This window comes from Eulemur rufifrons, chromosome 5 (genome assembly GCF_041146395.1).
Source record: "Eulemur rufifrons isolate Redbay chromosome 5, OSU_ERuf_1, whole genome shotgun sequence".
Classification (NCBI taxonomy): domain Eukaryota; kingdom Metazoa; phylum Chordata; class Mammalia; order Primates; family Lemuridae; genus Eulemur; species Eulemur rufifrons.
Window position 1 is genome coordinate 14849672 of NC_090987.1, and position 23441 is coordinate 14873112.

The 23441-nt window shown below is 36.4% G+C and overlaps 1 protein-coding gene across 4 annotated transcripts in view; it reads right to left on the reverse strand.

Annotated features, from left to right (window-relative positions):
• Nucleotides 1-23441, reverse strand: part of WDR7 (WD repeat domain 7) — a 284359-nt gene that overhangs the window by 201975 nt on the left and 58943 nt on the right. For all 4 annotated transcript variants that reach the window (XM_069468368.1, XM_069468366.1, XM_069468369.1 and 1 more), the window contains exons 15-16: nt 2859-3628; nt 1110-1198 (exon numbers count right to left, since the gene is read on the reverse strand). In XM_069468368.1, coding sequence (XP_069324469.1) covers nt 1110-1198; nt 2859-3628 — 859 coding nt within the window. The remainder of the gene's footprint in view (nt 1-1109; nt 1199-2858; nt 3629-23441) is intronic.

Consider the following 23441-nt stretch of genomic DNA (forward strand, 5'->3'; position numbering starts at 1 on the left):
TTATATAACTTTAATTTTAGGACAGGGAAATGAGAAGGCTGATCATGGGGGATGGAAAATGAAGGATGGGAATGGCACACAGTGTGGGAGCTTATCTTCCATGATGAAAACAGACAGCACCAAACACAGAAAATCAAGCATATCGAATGAGGATGTTAAAGTAAGAACCAAATAATCAGCTATGAAAGATAAAAGTACTTATCCCTAGGGAAGGATAAAATTATAGCTATGAAGTTGGGAGCCTATTTTTTCTAACAAGTGTCGTAAAACTATTCTTTGACTCCTTTAAACTTAAAAAAAAAAAAAAAACAAAGGGAAAAAGAAAACTCTAAGATGTTACCACTTATAAGCAGAACCTCATCAACACATCTCTTGCTTCTTTATTTCTATCATATTCTGTAAGAGTCAGCTTTAATTCTTGGCCTAAAGGAAAGTTTTCTAAGCAGACAAGACTCCCCAACTCTCGTGATTAGCTCATTTGCCATTCTGAAAAGGAGTATAAAAGATATATGCAGAAATACCTGAGTATACTAATTATACTTGGGAATATATGTAAATAATTAAGAAACAAATAAAATAAGACAAAAGTTCTCTTCTATCCTTTAATGAAAAACAAAGCTAGAGATGAAAGTTAAGGTATATAATGATTTAAATAAAAAGAAAAGATAAAAATACTGTTTAACAAGGATTTCCACTTGTGAATCACAATGCATAAACTGCTGGCAAATGGCAGGAGATGAACTAAGGTGTGTAACTATGAATTTAAACATTCCTAAATATAGTTAAACAATAGGTATAACTTTTACAATGAAGAGACATACAATTAAAACACTAGTGCTGTCAAGTTAAGGTGCCTCTAATACATAAAGATTAGGCCAAAGACAGCACAATAAAATTATACGAAATATGCTCATTTATCAATTTCTAAATAAATCTGATTTATTTTTAACTGACATCTTAATTATCCATATTTACATCTGGAATATAACAACTTTTCTCTCTTTTAATAACCTGAGACAAACAAAATGTTATAATTATACATTAGCTATGGCTCCTCAGTTTCTAGAACCGAAATGTCATGTCAATTACTTAATGAGATTTAGTTTTACCTTGTTTAATCTGTCCTTGCACAATATTACTGGCAGTTGGAGGGGAACCCCTTGCCTTAGAAAGGTCTGGGGTGCTTGGTCTAGGTGGCCTTCAAAAAGAAGAAAAAAAACACATGTATATATACTTTCACATTTTCAAATATCCAGAACTATTTAAAATATTAAATTTTCTTGTTCCAAATGAATAACAAAAGCAACACATACAGAACATTTTTAATTTACTGTTCTAAAAAGATGGGGTTTTTGGTTTTGTAACTATTAACATTTTCCGGCCGGGCGCGGTGGCTCACGCCTGTAATCCTAGCACTCTGGGAGGCCGAGGTGGGCGGATCGTTTGAGCTCAGGAGTTCGAGACCAGCCTGAGCAAGAGCGAGACCCCATCTCTACTAAAAAAAAATAGAAAGAAATTATATGGACAGCTAAAAATATATATAGAAAAAATTAGCCGGGCATGGTGGTGCATGCCTGTAGTCCCAGCTACTCGGGAGGCTGAGACAGGAGGATTGCTTGAGCCCAGGAGTTTGAGGTTGCTGTGAGCTAGGCTGACGCCACGGCACTCACTCTAGCCTGGGCAACAGAGTGAGACTCTGTCTCAAAAAAAAAAAAAAAAAAAAAAAAAAACATTTTCCATTTCAAATTTGAATATAGTAAAAAAAAGTAAATGATTAACAAGTAGCAATTAAAAATTTTACATCTACACTTTATGCTTTACATTAAAGAAAGATTTATGAACACTCCAATGTACTACATTGACAGATAAATATCATACTTAGTCCTTCATTCTTCAATATTAGCATGCTGGAATTTCAGCCCACCTACCAAGTATCATTAGTCCAAATGAATTCACAGAAAGACACACTGAGTTTAAAAGTATTCATCCCTAAAGCCTAACAAAGTTAATGAGGCATTAATAAATCTTGAACACTAGAGGCAAATGTCTCAATTTTGAATTCTGGCTCTACCACTTACTAACTACTGTGTGACGTTGGACAAATTACTTCATCTCTCTGTGTCGCAGTTTTCTTATCTGTAATGAAGGGATAATAAAAGTGCCTACCTTACAAGGTTAAGAGCACTAATGAGTTAGTTTTTGTGAAGTGCTTACAACAGAGACTGACACGAAGCAAATGCTAGCTACATAAGTAGTTGTCAGATAAAAAAATTATTGATATGGCCCACTCTCAATAGAGAATACAATAAAAAGATGTCTTCATAACTTTGGGAAACAGGAAATATCAATTCAGGCTAAGTATTCTATAAATATTAAAATAATATTCTCCTGCATTTAAAAAAGTTGTTTTCTCTTTCCCTACTGAAAAATTCTGACTATACTTCTCACAAAATTCGGAAGACAAATCACTGAACACATATCATTCATTACATATAGTAGCAAGAAGAAGAAGCACTTTAACCACATATCTTGAGTTGAATGTTAATGCAAACTTCAAGTAGATCCAATTTTACCATGATACTTACTCAAGAGCTAGTCTATATGACCAATTCCCTCATTCCAAATTTTTTAATGGCTACTAAGTATGTCAATGCACATACAATAAAACCATATAATTTTATGATGTTTTAAACCAGGCATTTTAAAGACTTGCCTTTTAAAATTTAAAGAGAAAACGCTGAGATGACATGAAAGGGCTAAAGTGCATAGAAAAAAAAAAAAAAAGATAAACAACCACAAAAATAAAACGGATTTTTCTTTTGAAACTTAACAATAAAATCAAACTATCATGGTCACACCTGGTAGGGCCCTTCTTCATATGATCACCAATAAAAGTTGCATTGGTCATACTCATTAAGGTATTTGCCAAAGAAATGATGGACAGGAGATGCTGTGTGGTGACGGCTCGGGACACTCCGTAAGTTCCCTTTCCTATTCCTTCAGTTGCTGGCAGCTTCCTTCCTATTTCTGTTCTCCCGTGTGACAGTTTACAAGCAGGTTGATTATAACCAGGAAGCATCAGTGACATATGGCCTCCCCTCGATAAGAGACCAAACGACACCGTGCAATGGGGTTTCAGCATTCCAAGGCGATCGAGGCAAACTTCATCCAGGACTTCATTCAAACCCCAGGCATGAAGGCAGGACATGAATAACTTGGCAGTGTCCATAGTTAAATTATATTCTAGCAGGGTCAGTGGCTTAGATTTGCTGGCCCGATATTCAGGATCACTTTCTTCCCTTCTCTGCCTCATCATCTCCTCATCCTCCTCTTCATCATCAAGGAGGTGTTCCTTTATGTTCTCTTTGATAGTTTCTTTCACTTGTTGGAAGAGAACTGCAGCTCGTTTTCCAGTTAGAAAAGAGCCCCCTTTGTCTGAACTGCCAGATGCTTTTTGCAAATTCTCTGGGGAAATAAGCGCAGTATTCGGCCTAGAGGCTTCTTCAGTCAGGAGTTGAATAATCAACGCTTCCACATCAAAGAAAAGCACATGTATGTCCGGGTCTGTTAGGTTTGTCTTTATTGCTTGAACCATCAGGGAGTTATGAGAATATTTAGGTAAATTCCCCTGAAATAAATATTTTAAAAAAAGATAGTTATAATTCAAAGTATTTAATTTCATACGCTTATTAATGAACAATAAATAGAGCAATTCAAATGCTTATTAAGCTGTCTTTTCAGGGACCTATAGCATTAAAAGTAACACATTAACTTTGCCAATCAACAGCATGTAAAACATATAAGCATAAACAGAAGAACTTTATGCTGAAACAATCGAAAATTGCCAATTAATTAAAAAACCAAGGGAAAAAATGTTTATTATCGAGGCAGGGGTCTTTTATTCATAGAACAGATTAAAATTTGTTTCAGTAACTTATCAGCAAATTCTGTCTCTGAGAATGAATTACTGTTCCACCTGAAAGAATAATCTGTTTATCATGGCTACTGATTCTTTTAAGTTGTTGCACTGTCAAATCTCTCCTTATTCTATTTTACCTTATCTCTCCCCCCTCCCCCAAAAAAGTGTTATCCTTTGACCATGTTCCCTTTTCTATTGCTTTCCGCCTCTACCGTCCTTTACTGCTATCGCCAAAGTTACGGAGAGCAGTAGACTAAGCCAATGGAAACTCTGCAGTCCCTCCTCCTTAATCTCTTTGCAGTATCTGACATTGTTGTTTTAGCTGAGGGACAGTGGCGGGGGGGTGGGGGAGAAAGAATAGAAAGCCCCCTCTCCAGAATCCTGGAAACACCCTCCTGGTGAGTACTCTAATTCTGACCATCCTCTCTCTTAGCTGTGCTAACTTCTTCCTCCCGCACAGGAACTATCACGTATATGTGGATGGCTCCTTGATTTCCATCATCAGCCAGACCAGCCTCCTAAAGGAGTTTCAATCCTGTATTTCCAATTCTTTGTAGCTGGATGTCCCATAGCACCTTACATTTAACACGTCCTCGTCTCTGCCCTCTCACTAACCTGCAGTGCCTCCTGAATCATCAGTTGGAATCATTCCTCTTCCTTTCTATCCCACCGTCACGACAGAAATTTGGATCCTTATCTTCATTCCTCAAGACGGCTTTCACTGCCCTAGTCTCATCTTACTCCAACATGTGTGACATCCACAGAGCCAGACTTATTGCTAATGTAAACCACAAATGTAACCATGTCACTCTTCTACCAAAAGACTTCCATTATCGTGGATTATTAAGAGAAATAGAAAATACAAAATTCTTCACCAAATCACAATATAGGTGACTATCTGATCTTGAGATGAGAAAAGACTTTCTAACTATACTTAAAATTCACTACTGTAAAACAAAAAAAAAAAATGTTAAACAGCAAGTAAGAACGAGGAATAAGCCTGGCACCGTGGCACACCTGTAGTCCCGGCTGTTCGGAAGGCTGAGGCAGGAGGATTACTTCAGCCTAGGAATTCCAGTGCAGTGCACTATGATCGCACCACTGCACTCCAGCCTAGGTGACAGAGCGAGACCCTGACTCACTCAATCAATAAATAAAAATAAATTATTTTAAAAGAAAACCTAAATATCTAACAGTAAGGAAATAGGCAAATAATTTAAGAATAGCCATATAATAAAGTATTGCAGTCATTACAAATCATGATTTTTGGGCACATTTAACCACATAGCAAAATGCTTATGTTCCAACTTTAAGGTAAAATTACACACACATGCGTATGCACACACACACACACACACCTGGGCATGGTTCCAATTTTATTTATTTTTTATTTTATTTTATTTTTTTTGAGACAGAGTCTCGCTCTGTTGCCCGGGCTAGAGTGAGTGCCGTGGCGTCAGCCTAGCTCACAGCAACCTCAAACTCCTGGGCTCAAGCGATCCTACTGCCTCAGCCTCCCGAGTAGCTGGGACTACAGGCATGCACCACCATGCCCGGCTAATTTTTTTTTCTATATATATTTTTTGTTGGCCACATAATTTCTTTCTATTTTTGGTAGAGACGGGGTCTCGCTCTTGCTCAGGCTGGTCTTGAACTCCTGACCTTGAGCGATCCACCCGCCTCGGCCTCCCAGAGTGCTAGGATTAGAGGCGTGAGCCACCACGCCCGGCTCCAATTTTATTTAATGCTTAAATATATATATATATATATATATATATAAGCATGGCAAAAAAGCTGAAAAAATACATGAAAATAGTAATAGTAATTACATTTTCGTGACAGAATTATAAAACATTTTATTTGAATTTCTATATAGTTAAGTTGTATATAATCAATATATATTATTTTCATAATTAAAAAATAAAACTTTAGAATAAAATGGAAACCCCCATCCTTTAGGAAGTTACCTCAAGTGGCTCCTTTTTCAAAAATTACTTAGACCTCTTCAAGCAGATCTTATCACTATCTCCTATGTATAAACTCTAAATATTTCCAGAGTTGGACAATCGAAGGTGCATAATATAAATTTATACTACACAATAGTAAACATGAAGTTACAAATATGAAGTAAAAAAAAAAGGACTTTCTGAATGTCATTCCTATATTTACTCTTTCATTGATATATAATAATTTATATACTTACGGGCTACGTGAGAGTGTTTCATTCCTGTACTTCATTCATTCCTCCATTAACCTAACCCCTATTATGTCCTTTGTGCAAAGCACTGAGGATACAGATACAATGGTGAATAAAAAATGACTTTTCTAGCCATGGAACTCAAAACTAACAGATACATGATGTGTAAAAAAGTCATTATAATATGAACGGCGCTATAAATAAAGTGAGACTGCAAGGTACTACAAAGGGACACAACAAAGAAAGTACCAACTCTGCCTTGGGTGACCAGAGAGAGCCTCATGGAAGGTGTAACTTGAGCTATGAAAAAGCACTCCTGGCAGATAGATGGCAGGATGTGAAAAAGGACAAAGGCAGGAAACATCACAGGATGGATGTTGATGAAACCACAGGTGACTGAGATGAAGCATGTAATGGTTCATGGAGAGCACTGAGGGCCACACTAAGGCTTTTGAACTTTCTCCTACAGGCTTGGGAGCACTAAAGCAGTACTTTTCTCAGAATCATCAGGGATGCTTGTTAAATATAAGTTCCTGGGTCTGATATCAGACCCGAATCAGTATCTCTGGGAATGTGCCAGAATCTGTCTGATGAGTACCCCAGATGACTTCTGCAGTAAAGTTTGAGAACTGCTGTCTAAAAGAGTTTGATGAGGGGAGTTACATGATCAAACTTAATCATATAAACATTTATCCATCAGCAATGTTGGCTGAAAAGGAGCAAGAGCATGAATATGAGACAGAAGGCAAGAGAAGTCACCCAGATGAGGGAAGATGAAGGTATGCAATAGCACCAAGAATGTATTATAGAAGATAGGATGGATTAAAGGATGTGTGTAAATTGCCCATTTGTTTGTCATAGCACTGTGCATTATATTTGCTTTCTCAAACATTGCATGTATAATACCAGACACTAAGTTTACTGCTTCGTACCTACCAACACTAATTTGGGTAAATGATACATAACATTATATGTAATGTTATTGATATGAAAATTTTAAATAATGATAGCTACCACATACAAAGCTGTTGCTATGGCCCAGGCACTATGCTAGGTATTAGGGTTGGTTATGTCACAGCAAAAGATAAAATATCATCTTATATCAATAGTAGGTAGAAAAACCTGACCCCAGGTATGATGGAATAGGTAATAACAATATTAAACAACCCACCACGGTACTTTAGCAGATACTGCCTTTCCAGCGAAGATGTGCAAAATTCTTTTAGGAGAAAGACAGAGACCATTATTACCAAAGACTATAAAATCAAACATGTTTAGTAAAGAAATTATTAAAGCAGCAAGAGTGGCTTATAGAAAAAAGAAAGCAAAAGTGAGGGGATAGAAGGTAGACTTTTAAGCTCTCTCATCTGATGGCAGGCACACATGTGCCCCTTTGAGCACCCCCAGATCTGCCCATATTTCTGTCTCTTCCTGGGAGGTGTACCAGCAGACAGCCCATGTGCTTAGACAACGGAAAGGTCATCTAGTGTCTGGTATATGATATCTGGATGCGATTGTGTGCGACTCCTCTTACCACAACCTCTTCAGTGCCACCGATTGTGTCATTGTGACCAAAAAAAGGAAATGAAACAACATTAAAAAAAAAAAAAAACCACACACACAGATGAGAAGATAACAGGGAGAATGAAAGAGAGAAAATGACTTATCCCCAAGTCCTGTCAATGAGCTATAATTTGACATCACACAAAGTCCTGCATAGCCTATAATACCTTGACAATGGATTTTACTTTAACCTAACCAAGTCCTGTTATAACAAAATAAGACATTCAGCAAAGTTGTGAGGATAATATTTTGGCTAAATGCATGGATATTGCTGAGTTAATCACTGACATGTCTAATATTCTAGTATGTTTCGCTAAGATTAGCTACAGTAAAATGAACAAAAACATCTATCAGGTTATGTATATTGCCCGTCCCCCCGAGTCATAGTAAACTGAAATAAAAAATAAATAAATAAAATGATAGGGCAGGAGAAGGGAAAAAAAAAAAAAGCATCCTATAACTAATAAATGATTTTAGCAAAGTCAGAGTACAAAAGATCAGTGAACCAAAATACATATTTTATTATATATAAACGATCATACATTATGATTGGAAAGTAAAAAAAATAGAATATCAAACAAACAAACAAACAAACAAAACATCTATCAAACCCAAGGATCTCTTGGCTTAATCATAAGATATACATATCCACAGCAAACTCACACGTTCAAATCTTCTTATATTCTTGACAATTTCAAATACAGGCTATCTGATTAAGGAAAACTCTTTAACAGCAACCTTAGTATGCAGCCTCTGCCACCTTTATTAAGAACATCTAAAATGTGTGCTCACAAACCTACCTTTATGTTATCATGGAGGAAGATTAAATTCAGTTCAACAAATATTTGTGGAGTGCCTATTATGCGCAAGATGCTTGGGAGAAAATAAAGCCTCTATCCTTAAAGCAATAGCTAAAAACCGTATTTGAAAAAGGCCACCAAGGAAAGTTAAATCATAAGGTATATACAAGTGAAATGGTCTCAAATTTGCTAGTAAAACTCAATAAAAATGCAAAATACACACACACACGCACTTACTTAAAAGGGCTAGTAAGACAGATATATTTGACATTTTCATCATAAGTACCAAACTTATTATAACTTTATATTTTCTGTGTGAGGGAAAATACATATTTAGCCATTTCAGATTTTAAATAAGAAACCTGACTTAAAATATTACAGAAATGCAACCACAGGAAAAAATTATTGGATTCCTTGCTCATCACTGAATGTGAACCTGTGGCAATCATGTTAAAGGGAACAGGTAGAATTGTCTCTCAAGTGAAAACCCAAGGAAAATAACAGAACTATGATCATGAAATTAACCTTTATTATGTATGGATATTTTTCAGCACACACACACACACACACACACACACACACACACGCACTATACGCAATAGCCCCCAGCAACAAAAAAGCAATAACTTAGAATCTACAGAGGAAAAAATGTTGATGTATCCATGTTTTAACATTTATCATTATTATATATTTGAATGTATTCTAAGTTACCTGATAGCTTTTTCCCCTAAAAACAGTATTATAATGATATTTTAAGTATATTTCATTTTATCTTATGACTAAGAGAAATTTAAAACACTGGCAATAATTTTATTCTTACACCATTCACTTCAACTGTCCTGATTTAAAAGCTTATTTCTGAATTGTTTTTTAATATCACAGTTTAAGACTACTTTTAAATCCTCTCATAAAATAATTTAACATTATTTTTCTTGAGTGAGCACTGAGTCTAACCTACAATGATATCAAATGGTTCAGATTTCTACCTAAAAATATTTTATACCAGCGATCATGATAAACATCAGCTGATTTTCATGCTAAAGTGTAAAGCAGAAGAGTTGACCATTTAAAAAGAAAAAAAGCAGAATCTTCTTTGAAACCATAGTTTAAGGATACTAAGAACAAAGCTAGGACATGTTATACATCTAGCCCATATACACACACATACACGTTTCTATAAATATCAAAATTGAGTACTAAAATAGAATATAAGAAAAATTTTTATGTGACAAATCTTAATATTCTGCTTTACAAAATTATGTGGGTATCATATTTACATTGTATGTTCTAAATAATTGTTAATTTCCTAAGTATGGTGTAAAAAACTGGTTTATTACCTAATAGTATTTGGTAGGCAAAATAAAAGAATAATTTTACTCTTGATTTTTGTATAGGATATGTTATTGCATAAAAATCTTTAAAGGAATCTCTGAAATTCTGATGCATAGTGTTAAATGTAAAAGGTTCACTGAATAAAAACAAATTGATGACATAATGTACTTTTGAAACATTTTAAAGTTAGGTAAGGGAAAATCTCATTGTCTACTAAAAAGTATTCACAATATAGTTTCAATGTGAACTATTTTCAATGTTACGAAAAAGGACAAAAGGTAAGGAGGAAGGAAGAGAGGGGGGGAAGTGGAAAGGCAGGCACAAAAACTAGAAAATATCAACAAACTGTGTAAGACTGAAATGGATATTTGGTGCCCTCTGCTGTTGTATTGCTGTTACTTAACACTAATGCTGAGGGTAACAAAGTGAGATAAGTTCTTTTTTCATAGAATCCATTCATGTTGGAATTAGACAAAATATACTATCTACTTATCTTAAATAACGGATTTTGCACAGGATGAAATTTCACGATTATGTATGAATGATGATATAGTCAGAGTTCATGTTATCTCCCTTTCATGTGTTTTCATTAACAAGTACGTTACTAAAAAGAGATACTTAACCTACTGAGGGGTTTTAAGGTTTATACTATAATTTATACAACATAAAATACAAATCGCTCAATCAAAATTGTAAGCATTAAATATAAATGTTTAGATCATTCATTTTACAAAAAATGTCTTCCAAAGATATTTCTATAGGCCATGTCTTACTGGATAATAATGCTTGAATAATAATATCCAAATGGTATTCACAGTAGTACAGAGGAGATTGATTTTCAACTCTTCCCAAAGGGTCAAGTTACCAAAGTAACAAGACCAGGAGTGATCCTCCATTGTACAGACCTTTATACACATCAGTTAACTCCCTAGTATCAATTCTTCTATCTTTCAAATAAAGAAAAGACTGCCCACCTCAGACAGGTGTTGTAAACAGCTAAGAGATAACACAAGCAGTATTCCTTTCAGGTGTAAGAGATAAACCCAGCTTATTTTATCTCAAATGAATGCATTAAAGATATACATGAAAATAGTTTAAACCAACTGAAGGAAAGAAATTGTAAAAATTCAAATCTCTCCTATAGTAATATACCCTTTGGGGTATGCCAAAACCCTTAACACATTTGTAAATGAATGGAAACAAGGTGATATTCTGGGAGGCCAACTTGGTGAGGAATAGGATAAGACTAATAAAGACAAAATGAAAGAAGGAAAAAAAACTTCTCCAATCTGCCCTGGGTCACTGTGGTGAGCAAGGTCTAATTTCAGAAATATTCACACTCATATGGAGGCTAGCCTTTTTTTTTTTTTTCCTTTTCTTTTTGAGGCAGGGTCTCTGTCACCTGGACTAGAGTGCAGTGGTGTCATCATAGCTCACAGCAACATCAAACTCCCGGGCTCAAGTGATCCTCCTGCCTCGGCCTCCCAAAGTGCTAGGATTACAGGTGTGAGCCACCATGTCCAGCCAGATTCTAACCTATTTTAAACCCTTTTCTCTCATCATCGCCCAACTTGGCCCACATTTCACTATTCTTTCTATGGGAGTTCACCATTCCCACCTGCACCTGCATAGGTTGTTAGCTTTGCCTGGGACATTCTTCTCCACTGTCTTCCTAAATGCCGAGCCTCCCTCTCTTCAGAAAAGCCTTCCCAACAACTCTTCAAGTCAGTTGTCTCCTGGGGGCTTTCTCCCACTTTATACCTTCAGTGGTGTAAAGCTTAACCCCTATAAACTGCACACTTGTCTCCTCCATCAGAGCAGGAACTCCCCAATGCCAGGGCCCGCTGGGCATAGATGTAACTAATGCACTCTCTAACTGGTTCCAGCTTGGGGCCTAGCTTATGGTATGTGCTGAATGAATGCATGAATCAATCGATCAATCAAGAATATTAGGCTAGTGTGTGTTGAACACCTGTTGTGATAAATGTTTTCAAACATGTTATCTCATTTGACTTAATTACAACCCTATTATCCCAATTCTAAAGCTAAAAACAAATTGAAGTTTTAAGAGTCAGTCAGTCACTCAGGGTCACAAAGCGAGAGTCAATGGTGACAATATAGGAGAAAGTCAGGTTCCTCCTATATATCTGCCTGACATTTCCTATATGTTTTGAATAATTCTAGCTATCAAGAGGTTCTCAGCATTAGTTCTGCAGAGATGTTAAGAGATGGGAAAGGGCAAAACCACTGCATGTGAGTCAACCTTCAAATACTGGTTATTTACAGTGACTACATGGACACTTTGTGCTGGGCACTGGAAATACCAGGAGGAATACTGTATGGTCCTTGGAGGAGCTCCTAGGCTGACAAGAGCAGTGGTTCTCAGCCAGGGGTGATTTTTCCCCCCAGCCACAAGTGACATTTGGCAATATCTGGAGACATTTTGTTAGGGACAATTAGGAGGGGGTAATAACAGCATCTCATGGGTAGAGGCTAAAAATCCTACAGTGCACAGGATAGTCCATAACAAAGAATTATCTGGCCCAAAATGTCAATAGTGCTGAGGCTGAGAAACTCTGATATAGGGAAACAGACATGGAAACAAATGTTATCTACATGCTTACATATATTGGTACAATAGAATAAGTACTAGGATAGAAACATAAACCAAGTGTCAGAGGATCAGAGGAAAATCCACTTGACTCTGCCTGATTTGGCTGTATTACTTGATAAATTCCGGGAGCCTTAGCAGGGACAGTGGTCACAGAATTCAGGATCATGAGTTGAGCAGGAGCTGTGCAGGTGACGAAGGGGACAAGGGCATTTCAGGCACAGCAAATAGCAAGACATTTACTGAAATATAAGTGAAGAAGATTGGAGAACCAAGCTACGTTACACTGTAAAAACTAAAATCCTGATTTACGCTAATAAACCCCCTCCTTTTGCCCTTCTTTTTTCTACCTCTCCCTTTCTACCCAACCATTTGCCTAAGATAGTATCTTTTTTACCAAGGCTGATTGCTGCTGGGTGTGACTGTGATTTAGATATGAATGTGATTAAGAAAAATAAGTATTTCTATACAAAATAAGGAGAGAGAGATAAGTAGAAGACATTAATGGAAAGATCTTTGGATATATTCTGCCTATTCCAGTCTACTGAGGGCACCGTACAGAATTCCAGCCACAACCACGGCATACCAATTATACTTCCCATCCTTGGACACTGCAATGAACTGCCTCCTTGAGATAACTGACAAATATATTTCCATTCAAGGTTAATTTTAGGGCCTACAATACCATGTCATATAAATCACCTTATGAGTTTCACATTGGAAAAATTTTAAAACCTCAAAATCGTTGTCACTAGCTCACAGCCTTGCTGGCCATCCGTCATCCTAGGAAATTTCACCATCCATACAGGTGAGTGATTTTCAACTTAGGGTCGTAAGTCCCTTTGTGGTCAAGGGGACTCCTTATAGGATGTAAAAGGATTCAAAGTAAGAGGGACAATGACAGAATGTTAAACATCTAGTCATTCAGTAACAAAGTGAGTTACTAAGGTTATATTTGCTAATTATGCTACCGGTGATATTTTTATATTTTGCTACTTATAATCTTAAATTAGCAGCCTGGACCCCACGGTTAATCCTATCAATCAATCTTTCACAACTGCCCCCCCATTCCCTTTTAACCCTGCATTACAAAACTGCGATTCTTGAACAATGATAAAATGTACCCTCTATTTTTTTTTCCTACACTTTTCCCCAGCTTCTTATAGCCTGTTACAACTACAAATCCACAGTGAATCTTTTTACTTGTTCTTAGCTCCCTCTTTCACTCCCCAGTATCTGTGGGGCTCAAGTCCCCTACTCATGTGTTTGCTCCCTCCCTCCCCCCAGAGACAATCTTACCTCCAACTTCTGGGAGAAATGTGAAGGCTTTAGGAAAGAGCCTGTTCTCTTTCCCTTTAGTTTCAGAAATACGGTTTTCCTCCTCCACATCAAAGCCGACTGCCTTCCCCCTGCCTTTGAAATCTCTCATTCTCTCATCCCCTGGAGAGCCTGTCTTCATCAATTAGCAATCCCTCTTGAGCCTTCCTCTCTCACTACTCACTCTTCATCCTCAGCCCACAAATATTCTTAACTGTCTTCAAAACTACATCTCCCCCTAGCTAACTCTCTTTCTCCTTCCTTCCTTTCTCAGACAAGCTTTTTAAAACTATTCTGCACTTGCTCTTTCTATTTCCACACTTCCGATTCACTTCTTAACACACCGATATCAAGGTTATGCCCCCCAAGTCTTAAGAAGACAGTTTTGAAAAAGAATACTAATGACTTCGTTGACAAACACGTTTCAATTCTTCTAATACTCAACATCTACTGCCCTTGACACAAGTGAGCGCTCTTGAAACTCTTCATTCCCTGTTTGCAGGTCTGTACATTCTCGTTCGCTTCACATGCCTTGCAGCACTCCTCCTCTAACCATTTCCTCTTCCTCCGCCCTTAAAGTTAGTATCCCCAAGAGTCCAGCTCTGAAGGACCTCACCCACTGCCACGGTATCAAGTCCCATCTGTATGTTGGAGATTCCTCACTTTGTAAGTCCCATCACCACACCCTGGCCTCAAGTTTCACTTCCTTAAATTAAACTGACAGACATCGCAACACGGATATCCCACAGCAACCTCTCATCCTCACCATAAACACAGCAACTCATCATTCCCACAAAACCTGCTCGTACATTCAGCATCACACATGATGGAGCCACTTTCTGTTCAATGTCCGATCTGAAAGCCTGTGCGTCAACCTTCCTTTCTACCTATACCTAATCAATCATTAGGTCCTACCAATCTAACTCAAACGATTCTTGAATTTCAACTCTCCTCTGTATTCTCTCTTACCCCTTTTACATACTGGCTTTCATATAAAATTCCTTTTGAGGAAAGGATTCTAAAGCTATTTTTTTTTTTTAAAGTTTGAATGCCCCTGAGGTAAAAGAAAAGGTTTAAGCACCTTCACATGGTGCTTAAATCAACTCGCCTCATTTGCCACCTGTCTCCCAGCTGATCTTCAGCAATCCTGAATGCACGTGGTATTTCCCACTGCCCTCTCTGTTTAGGCTGTTCACTTCTCCCAGAACACACTGCAACCCATCTCAACCCACCACCAGACTGTATTCTACTCATCCTTTAACGTCCTCTCCTGCAAGAAGCCGATACCAATCTCACTTCAAGCTAGGATAGGTTTCTGCAATACCTTCTGCATTTCTCAGCCATCCCACTTATTGTACTGCAATTTATCTGTTTATATTTCCTAAAGGTAAATATCATGTCTTATTCATTTGGCTCTCCAGGGCCTAACACAGTACCTAGTAGTCAATAAATGTTTAACTGAACTTGACTGATTCAATTATCTTCTAAGGGAGGCTATAAAAGTCAAGAAGTTTGAAAATCCTTTATATGGTCTAATAAAGAGCAGAATTTCAAGCATATTAGAAGAGAAGAAATTATTTCTTCCCCCAAAGTACTAAAATATTAATCGTTAGCCACAAATCTTTATGCCTCTATCAAATTACTTCACAATACCTTCGAGTTCCTAAATAAGAGTTAAATATGAAGTATCACACTTAAAGGCTAAAAAGATCTAGCTGTTGAGGAGGTCATAAGGTTTAATCTACCCAGTGCTCCTATCCTCTCAGCAGTCTGCTATTTGATTTATTACGTGAGATAGCAAAAGAAATTTCTCCTTTGCTGCATCTCACATACATTCCAAAATGATCTAATTTCTTCTCAGTACAGTGTGTTTTTGTTAATGTATTTCCAAGGAAAAACAAAACTGTTCTGAATTTAAAACCAACATAGAACAAGGCCACTTTTCCTTGGCTCAGAATATGATGAATTATATTTAGTATGAACTATGAATTCCATTCATAGAGCCATTGAACACCTATTATGTGCAAAACATCAGGTCAATAAGGCACTAAAACCAGGGGGTTTATTAAGTTTCAGGAAGGGTAGTTCCCCTGTATATGTCATTAGTTGATGGTGTTATGCAATCGTCACAATAAATCCAGTCATGTCTAATTCAAGGATCCTTTAAAAAGGAAAAAGAACCAAAAACCCTGTAATCGTGAAAAAAATTATCAAATATAAATTAAATATCTAGCTTTGAAAGTTTAATTTTATTCCTTAATGTAATAGTTGGTATTGCATTCATGGTAACCTAAAACTCATTTCCTTCAAACTGGAGAAAAGTTGGTGTAAAGTTAACTTGAGTTGGAAATTTTCAAAATATTCGTCCCAAACTCTTTGAAATATACACATATGAGGCATACACACATTTACATATAAAGGAGCACATGCACTCACAACCACATATAGTGTACTTGTCTGTGTGTGTCAGAGTCCTGTGAAAGTGGATTTTATTTTAATGGAGAATTTGAATCAGGTATCAGATTTGTGGGGGGAGAGGGGCTAATTAACTGCAGAACGATCAATTATAAGGTTTTATCTGGAGAAAGATGATGAACTAGAAGGGTGGCAGAGGCAGAGTGAAGACTGCTTTTAGAAGGAGATAAAATGATAAGAGTTCATTTTGGATTGGATTTCAAGGGAGAGGGATTGAATAATACCTATGATTTTTAATAACTACGATGGGACAAACAGTGGTGACATTTAGTAGGATAGAGAAAGTGTTGGTAAACTTTTTCTACAAAGAGTCATATAGCAAATATTATAAGCTGTGAGGGCCACAGAAGGTTTCTAGTACATATTCTTGTGTGTTTTAAGAAGCTTTTTAAAATGTAAAAACTATTCTTACCTGAAGGGCCTGTTGACCTGTAGGCCACAGTTTGTAGACCCTAGGTAGTAGAGAATATTAAAGAATGGGATGTTCTAAGGAAGATGATTATGAGTTCAACCTTAGACATGTTGATTTTTAAGTACCTTGGCTAAATCAAGTGGAGATCAAGCAAGCTGTGGGACCATCACTGGGAATAAAGTAAGCAATAGAGCTTTTGAAAGTCTTGCAGAGCGAGAGAAAATTAAATATCCAAGAGACCAAGGCCCTAGTGAGAAGGAAGGGGAAGAAAATAAGCTGACACAGAGCCATTCCCCTCAAGTCATGTGCCAAATACTGAAGTTGTGTGAGGAGACTAAGAAGCTAGGTTGAATGCCTCTAGAATTCAAGTGGAATTTTTGGCAGGATTGTCATGCTAAGAAGATAAGGATTAGACTCAGGAATCAACAACCAAGGCTCTTAGTTGGAAGCCCGGAAAGGCTACACTAGAGAAGTAGAAGTAAAATGATAGGTACGCAGAGATTTAAAATACTGCAACCTGGACTTGACTAGGTTAGTCTCTGATTATATTAAGTTAATCAGCCTTTATTCTATCTGAACAACAGGGAAAGGGTGAACCTTCTCTAGAAGAGGATATCATCTGAACACACTAGAATTTTTTTATTCACAATCTCTGGTGTTTAATCAAAATTACTAGATATGCCAAGAGATTAGAGCACATGACTGAAAATACAGGCAACTAAAAGAGACTCACCAGTGATAACAGATACTAGAGTTGACAGACAAGGACTTTAAAATAACTAGGATTAATATGTTCAAGAAAATATAGGAAATGGTAGAGAAAGAAGATGAAAAGATAAAGAATTTCACCAGACAATTGAGATCTATTAAATAAAAGGATCAAATAAGTACTCTAGAAATAAACACAGTAATAACTAAAAGTAAAAATTCAATAGATGTTTGTGGGAAAACAGCAGAAAACATTAGTGATGTAGAACATAGAAAATACACATGCTGAAACACAGAGAAAAAAATACAGAGAAGAACATAAAACTAGTAAAACATAGTTTTTAAAAACGGAGAAAGGTATCCATGTAACAAAACATTTGTATCCCCTGAATATTTTGAAATTAAAAAAAAGAAAAATACCTGTTTTTCCCATTACTAAAATTATTTACTTTAAAATGAAAAAAATAAAATTCAAAAAAATGGAGAAGGGAGGCAGTCTAATTTACATGTAATTGGAGTTTCTGAGAGAGATGAGAAAGATGGAACAGAAGTAGCATTTGAAAAGATGATAGCCAAAAATTTTCCTACACTAGTGAAAGACACAAACCCACAGATTCAAGAAGCTATGAAAACTCCAAGCAGTCTAAATACAAGGAAACCCACACTTAGGAACTTCATATTTAAACTGCTAAAATTAAAGAGAGAGAGAGAGAGAGAGAGAGAGAGAGAAAACCTTAAAATCAATAAGAGGAAAAAGACACATTACCTTTGTTGCTCCCCAAGGAGCAACAATAACAACGATGGCTGAATTCTCAAAAAAAAAAAAAAAAAAAAAAAAGAAAAGAAAAAAAAAAGAAATGAGAAGATAATGAAATCTTTAAAGTACTAAAAGAAAATAACCAGCAATCTAAAATCTATAATCAGCCAACATATCCTTCTTTTTTTAGAGAACGTGGCTGAGCATGGTGGCTCACGCCTGTAATCCTAGCACTCTGGGAGGCTGAGGCGGGCGGATCGTTTGAGTTCAGGAGTTTGAGACCAGCCTGAGCAAGAGTGAGACCTGGTCTTTCTTTAAAAAAAAAAAAAAAAAAAGAGTAAAAATATAGAGAATGTTTTCAGACAATCAAAAACTGAATGAGTGGTTCTTCAGGCAGAAGGAAAATGATCTTAGATGAAAACATGGAAATATAAAACATAAAAAGAACACAGGAAGTTCAAATATGAAAATAAATATTAAATAATATTGACTAAACAAAACAATAATAATGTCTTATAGAATTTAAAATATATGTACAATTACAATGCATGATAACTAATATGTAAATAGAAGAAGGGGGCAAATGGAGTTACAGTGTTCTAAGGCTCTAGCACTATCAGAGAAACTGTACAGTAATAATTTGTCTTACATGATAGTAAGAGGAAGATGCATTTGTAATCTCTAGGGTAAAAACTAAAAGAATACTAACGGCATCTATTGCTAACAAGTATATGGAAGGGAAAATAAAATTTAAAAATATTTGTTTAATCTGAAAGCGGATTAGAAGAGAGCCAAAAAATATAAAAACAGGTGAGTTAAATGACATTTCAATGTTAAGACAGTAGATCTAAACCCAAATATATCAATTTTCAGAGAAAAGCAGAAATAGAGTAGCAGGGATTGGCAATGTCCACAGTACTTAGCCAAGAGAATAGCAGAGAGGGGAGGTTTATAAAGAAGCAATTTAGAAAGAAACTCAGCAATCTAGGAAAGTTAGTAAGAAAGATATGCATACAATATTTTATCTATAGCTAAATCTAGAACACAATATCATAACTGATGTTCATGCTGAGTTACCAGAAAAGAGATTTTAATTAACATTCAATATTCCTACTTTATAAGCTAGGAATGCATAATGTTTCCCATTCAAAAAGTTATACTTTAAAAACTTAAAAAAAAAAAAAAAGGATTTTATGCTATCAACATGGTCTGGGTATTTCAGAGAATCCACAAAGACCTTATTTTAATATGCCAATAATCACTGAAAAGAAAAAAATTCCCTGATTATTGTTCTCAGTTTACAAGTGCCAGCATTCAGAAAGTAATCAAAATTCTCAGTATAATAATTATTATGATATCTAAAACATTATTCTCTCAAGGTATCACATCTGTTATTATGTCAGAGACTGACAGTAATATTAAAATATCTCTATATTACATAATGACCAAAGCAAATAACAAACAAGGACCTTGCATGTTAGAAGATCATGATTATTTTGTTATTGGAATATAACATTCTGGCCGGGCGCGGTGGCTCACGCCTGTAATCCTAGCACTCTGGGAGGCCGAGGCGGGTGGATCGCTCAAGGTCAGGAGTTCGAGATCAGCCTGAGCAAGAGCGAGACCCCGTCTCTACTAAAAATAGAAAGAAATTATGGCCAACTAAAATATATATAGAAAAAATTAGCCGGGCATAGTGGCGCATGCCTGTAGTCCCAGCTACTCGGGAGGCTGAGGCAGTAGGATCACTTAAGCCCAGGAGTTTGAGGTTGCTGTGAGCTAGGCTGACGCCACGGCACTCACTCGAGCCAGGGCAACAAAGCGACACTCTGTCTCCAAAAAAAAAAAGAAAAAAAAAAAAAAAAAAAAAAAAGAAAGAATATAACATTCCTTCTAATATCTCTCAATACTTCTCACAGAACGAAGGTGACAAATGTTTTCTTTATTTGATTGAGGAAATGTATTTCTCCTCATAGAGACAGACACTTACTCCTTTGTTTTCTTAAGACTAGACAGCTTTGCCAAGGCTTCTTACCTTTATTTGTTAAAGACTAGACAACAATTAGTGTAATTTAAAATTTTTTCCTAGTAACCATTTGGAAAAACCCAAACTGAATTTATATACTTATATAATAAATATACAATCGACATATTCAAATTTTCTATTAAAATATTCATTAAAGTTTTGAAGTAGAATGTTAAGCAAGTTTAATTGATTCTTCAAAGGTCATACATATCATAAGAATTCTTCCAAGGACAAAAACAGTCCAACAGACAAGGCCTGGTATTCTGTACACAATGTCATTTGGCCTGTGTACCTTACAGTGCCCTTTTCACAGTGAATCATAAAGTCAATTCAATCAGTGCAAAATTTTTTTGCACAGTGAACTCTGCAAGCAAAAAACATAGAATATGTTCTTCGTAGGTTACATTTGACTTCTAAATTCCATTCTCTCACCTAGTTACACAGAATACAAAGCTACTGACCTTTGCAAATTTAGCCCATTTTTTTTTTTTCAGGCTTTTGACTAATTAGACAACAGAAAGAGAAATGCAAGGTAAAAGACATATCATCCTGGTCATTTTTCAATTTCTTCAACCATGTCACTTATCCATATAAGTAGGGTAATTCTGACTGGTACAACAATAACCAAGATAGAAAGGTGCTGAACAGAAAATTACTCACACTAGTGCTAAGAAAGGAATTTCATGGCAGTAAGGGCTCTCTATCTAGCTTCACCTATAAAATGCCTTTGGCCCAAGACATCTCCCAAGATCACCTCACCAAAAACTGTGTCTATGGCAAATGCTTTATGAGAAAACTTGTCAAAAAGATCACCTGATATGCTTAGACCACCTTCTTAAAAACATTCATTTAGGCATTCACCAAATACTACCACGTGCAATCTATGATTGACTAGTTATTTAGATTTTTACAAATCTTCTAACTACTAATCCCTAGCTTATGCTAGGTGTTGTGGGGGTTAAAAAAGAAGAAAATGGCTCTATCTTCAAGGGATTATAACCACTTCCTTCCTTTTAACAGATGTTAACAGCCTACTTTTACCCCCTTCCACTGCAAATAACTTAATATAGTCAACTCCCTCCCTTTCATTATTACCAGTTACAAGGAAACAATTTCTAGTAAGGGGGAACTCTCCAACTCTGTTCTCAACACCATGTCCTCCTGCTTTGTTCCACCAATTATCTTCTCCACCAACACAAATGTGCAGTGATCTAAACAAAGTATAAACCCTGCTGTTAACTCTCCAGCCATTGAAGCTAGTATCCTCTTTTTCCATCAAAAGCAAATTTCTTCCACATTCTCTCCTTCCACTTCATCTCACATGCATTCCCAGATCATTGTACTCTGATTACTGACACAATTAATTCTACCAAACAGTTCTCTTAATGATCACCAATGACTTTCCTAATTACTAAATCTAAATACTCTTTTTTATTCCCTAATACTTAATGTTATTTTACTCTCTGATCAACTGCCAGCCTTACTTCCTTTACAAAGGTTTGTTTTCAATTATATGTGCGATCTAAAGTCTCCTTTATGATTTCTCCTTCTCTGCCTCTCATTGGCTCATCATCTTCCTGCCACCTAAATAAGCATTTCATCTTCAATTTTTTTTCCATTTCCATACTCTGTCCCTCAATGACATTATCGGAAGATATGACTTGAAAAACATTTCTTAAAGGATAACGTTACACACAACTTTCAATTGCAATCTTATAATTCTATTCCAAGCTTTTGCAATGTATTACCAACAGTCCAAATGTACTAAACTAAGTTTACTCATTCATTTTTCTCATTCATTAATCTATTCAACAAATATCCATTTTTTAAAAAGAGTCAGTTGGCTAGAACTGGAATAATCAACGGCTGAAGAATAAAATAAAAGGAAGTAGGCATATGTCCGATCACACAGAACCTCACAGACCACTGTAAGAAGTATGAATTTTGTTTTAAAAATGACAGAAGACCACTGGAGGTTACTTGCCCAAGGTCACCCACAGCCAGCAAGTTACAGAGGTGTAATTTGAACATAGACATACCTGTCACCAGAACCCAGGTTCTTAACCACTCCTCTGAACTGCTTTTTAAAAATAAAGCAAAGGCCATTCCCATTCCATGGGGGAACAGTACCCACAACGTTGATATTAACTATGCCATCTTCTGATGCAGGGGTCAGCAAACTATGGCTCATGGGTCACAATCCAGCCCACCACCTGCTTTTGTAAATAGTTTTACTGGAAGCCAGCCATGTTCATTTTTTCACATATTGTCTGTGGCTGCTTTCACACTATAACGCAGAGGTAAATCACTATTACAGAGATAACCCTTAAAGCCTAAAATATTTATTATCTAGCCCTCTACAGAAAGAGTTTGCCAATCATTGTTCTATCCAACTGTCTTTTAGGTGCATCATCTGCAAACTGGGGGCATAATAACTAACTCACCTGGAAAGATAGCATATCTGGAAAAATATGATGACAGCAGGCACCTCAAAATGTGAGCTTCCGTCTAATTCAGGTTCTACACTCCAGCATCTATTTGGGAAAAAAATAATCCCATCCCTACTCTATCTCACTGTGTCACTTCTTTCTCAAAGGTATTTTGCTCCCCTCACACACACATACTGCATCTCCCAACACCACCTAGAAGAGGCAAATGTCTCCTATTACAATCATCCTCGAAGATTATTTCATGGCCTGCACATTTCCACCAACTGCACTGCCATTCTCCCTTCAGCCGGGTTTGGGTCTCTGAAATAATCTTGAAGGTCAAACTCATCTGTGGCTCATTTGTGAAGTCCTATTTATTCAACTTACACAATAGCTTATAAGCCATCCCCTCTTCTACATTTCCCCTGACTATTTCCAGTCTCTATTACCTCTCACCAGATCATTCCAGTAGCCTCACAATTCATTTCCCATACAAATATTTATAAATACCCTACATACAAATGTTAGACATGAGAGAACATTTCTTACACAAAAATCTCCTTTTAAAACTATTCAACATCATGTCATTACCCATTAAGTCCTCAGCTTTGCATTAAGTTCTTCCACAACATGACTCCAACCTACACCTCCAAACTGACTTCGTACTAAAGTTTCTTGAGCACTTACTATGTTTTCACTAGTATATACCATATTGTATGTACTTATACTACAATGTAAAGTAGTTATACTACATTGAGCACTGGAAATAAAAAGATGAAAAACCCAATTCTTGTCCTGAAGAAGCTAAAAGCTAGTAGGGAAGACAGAAATAAATGGAAAAAAAATACTCCATACAAAGTGAAGTGTTTTAGGAAAGGTACAAACAGGAAAATGT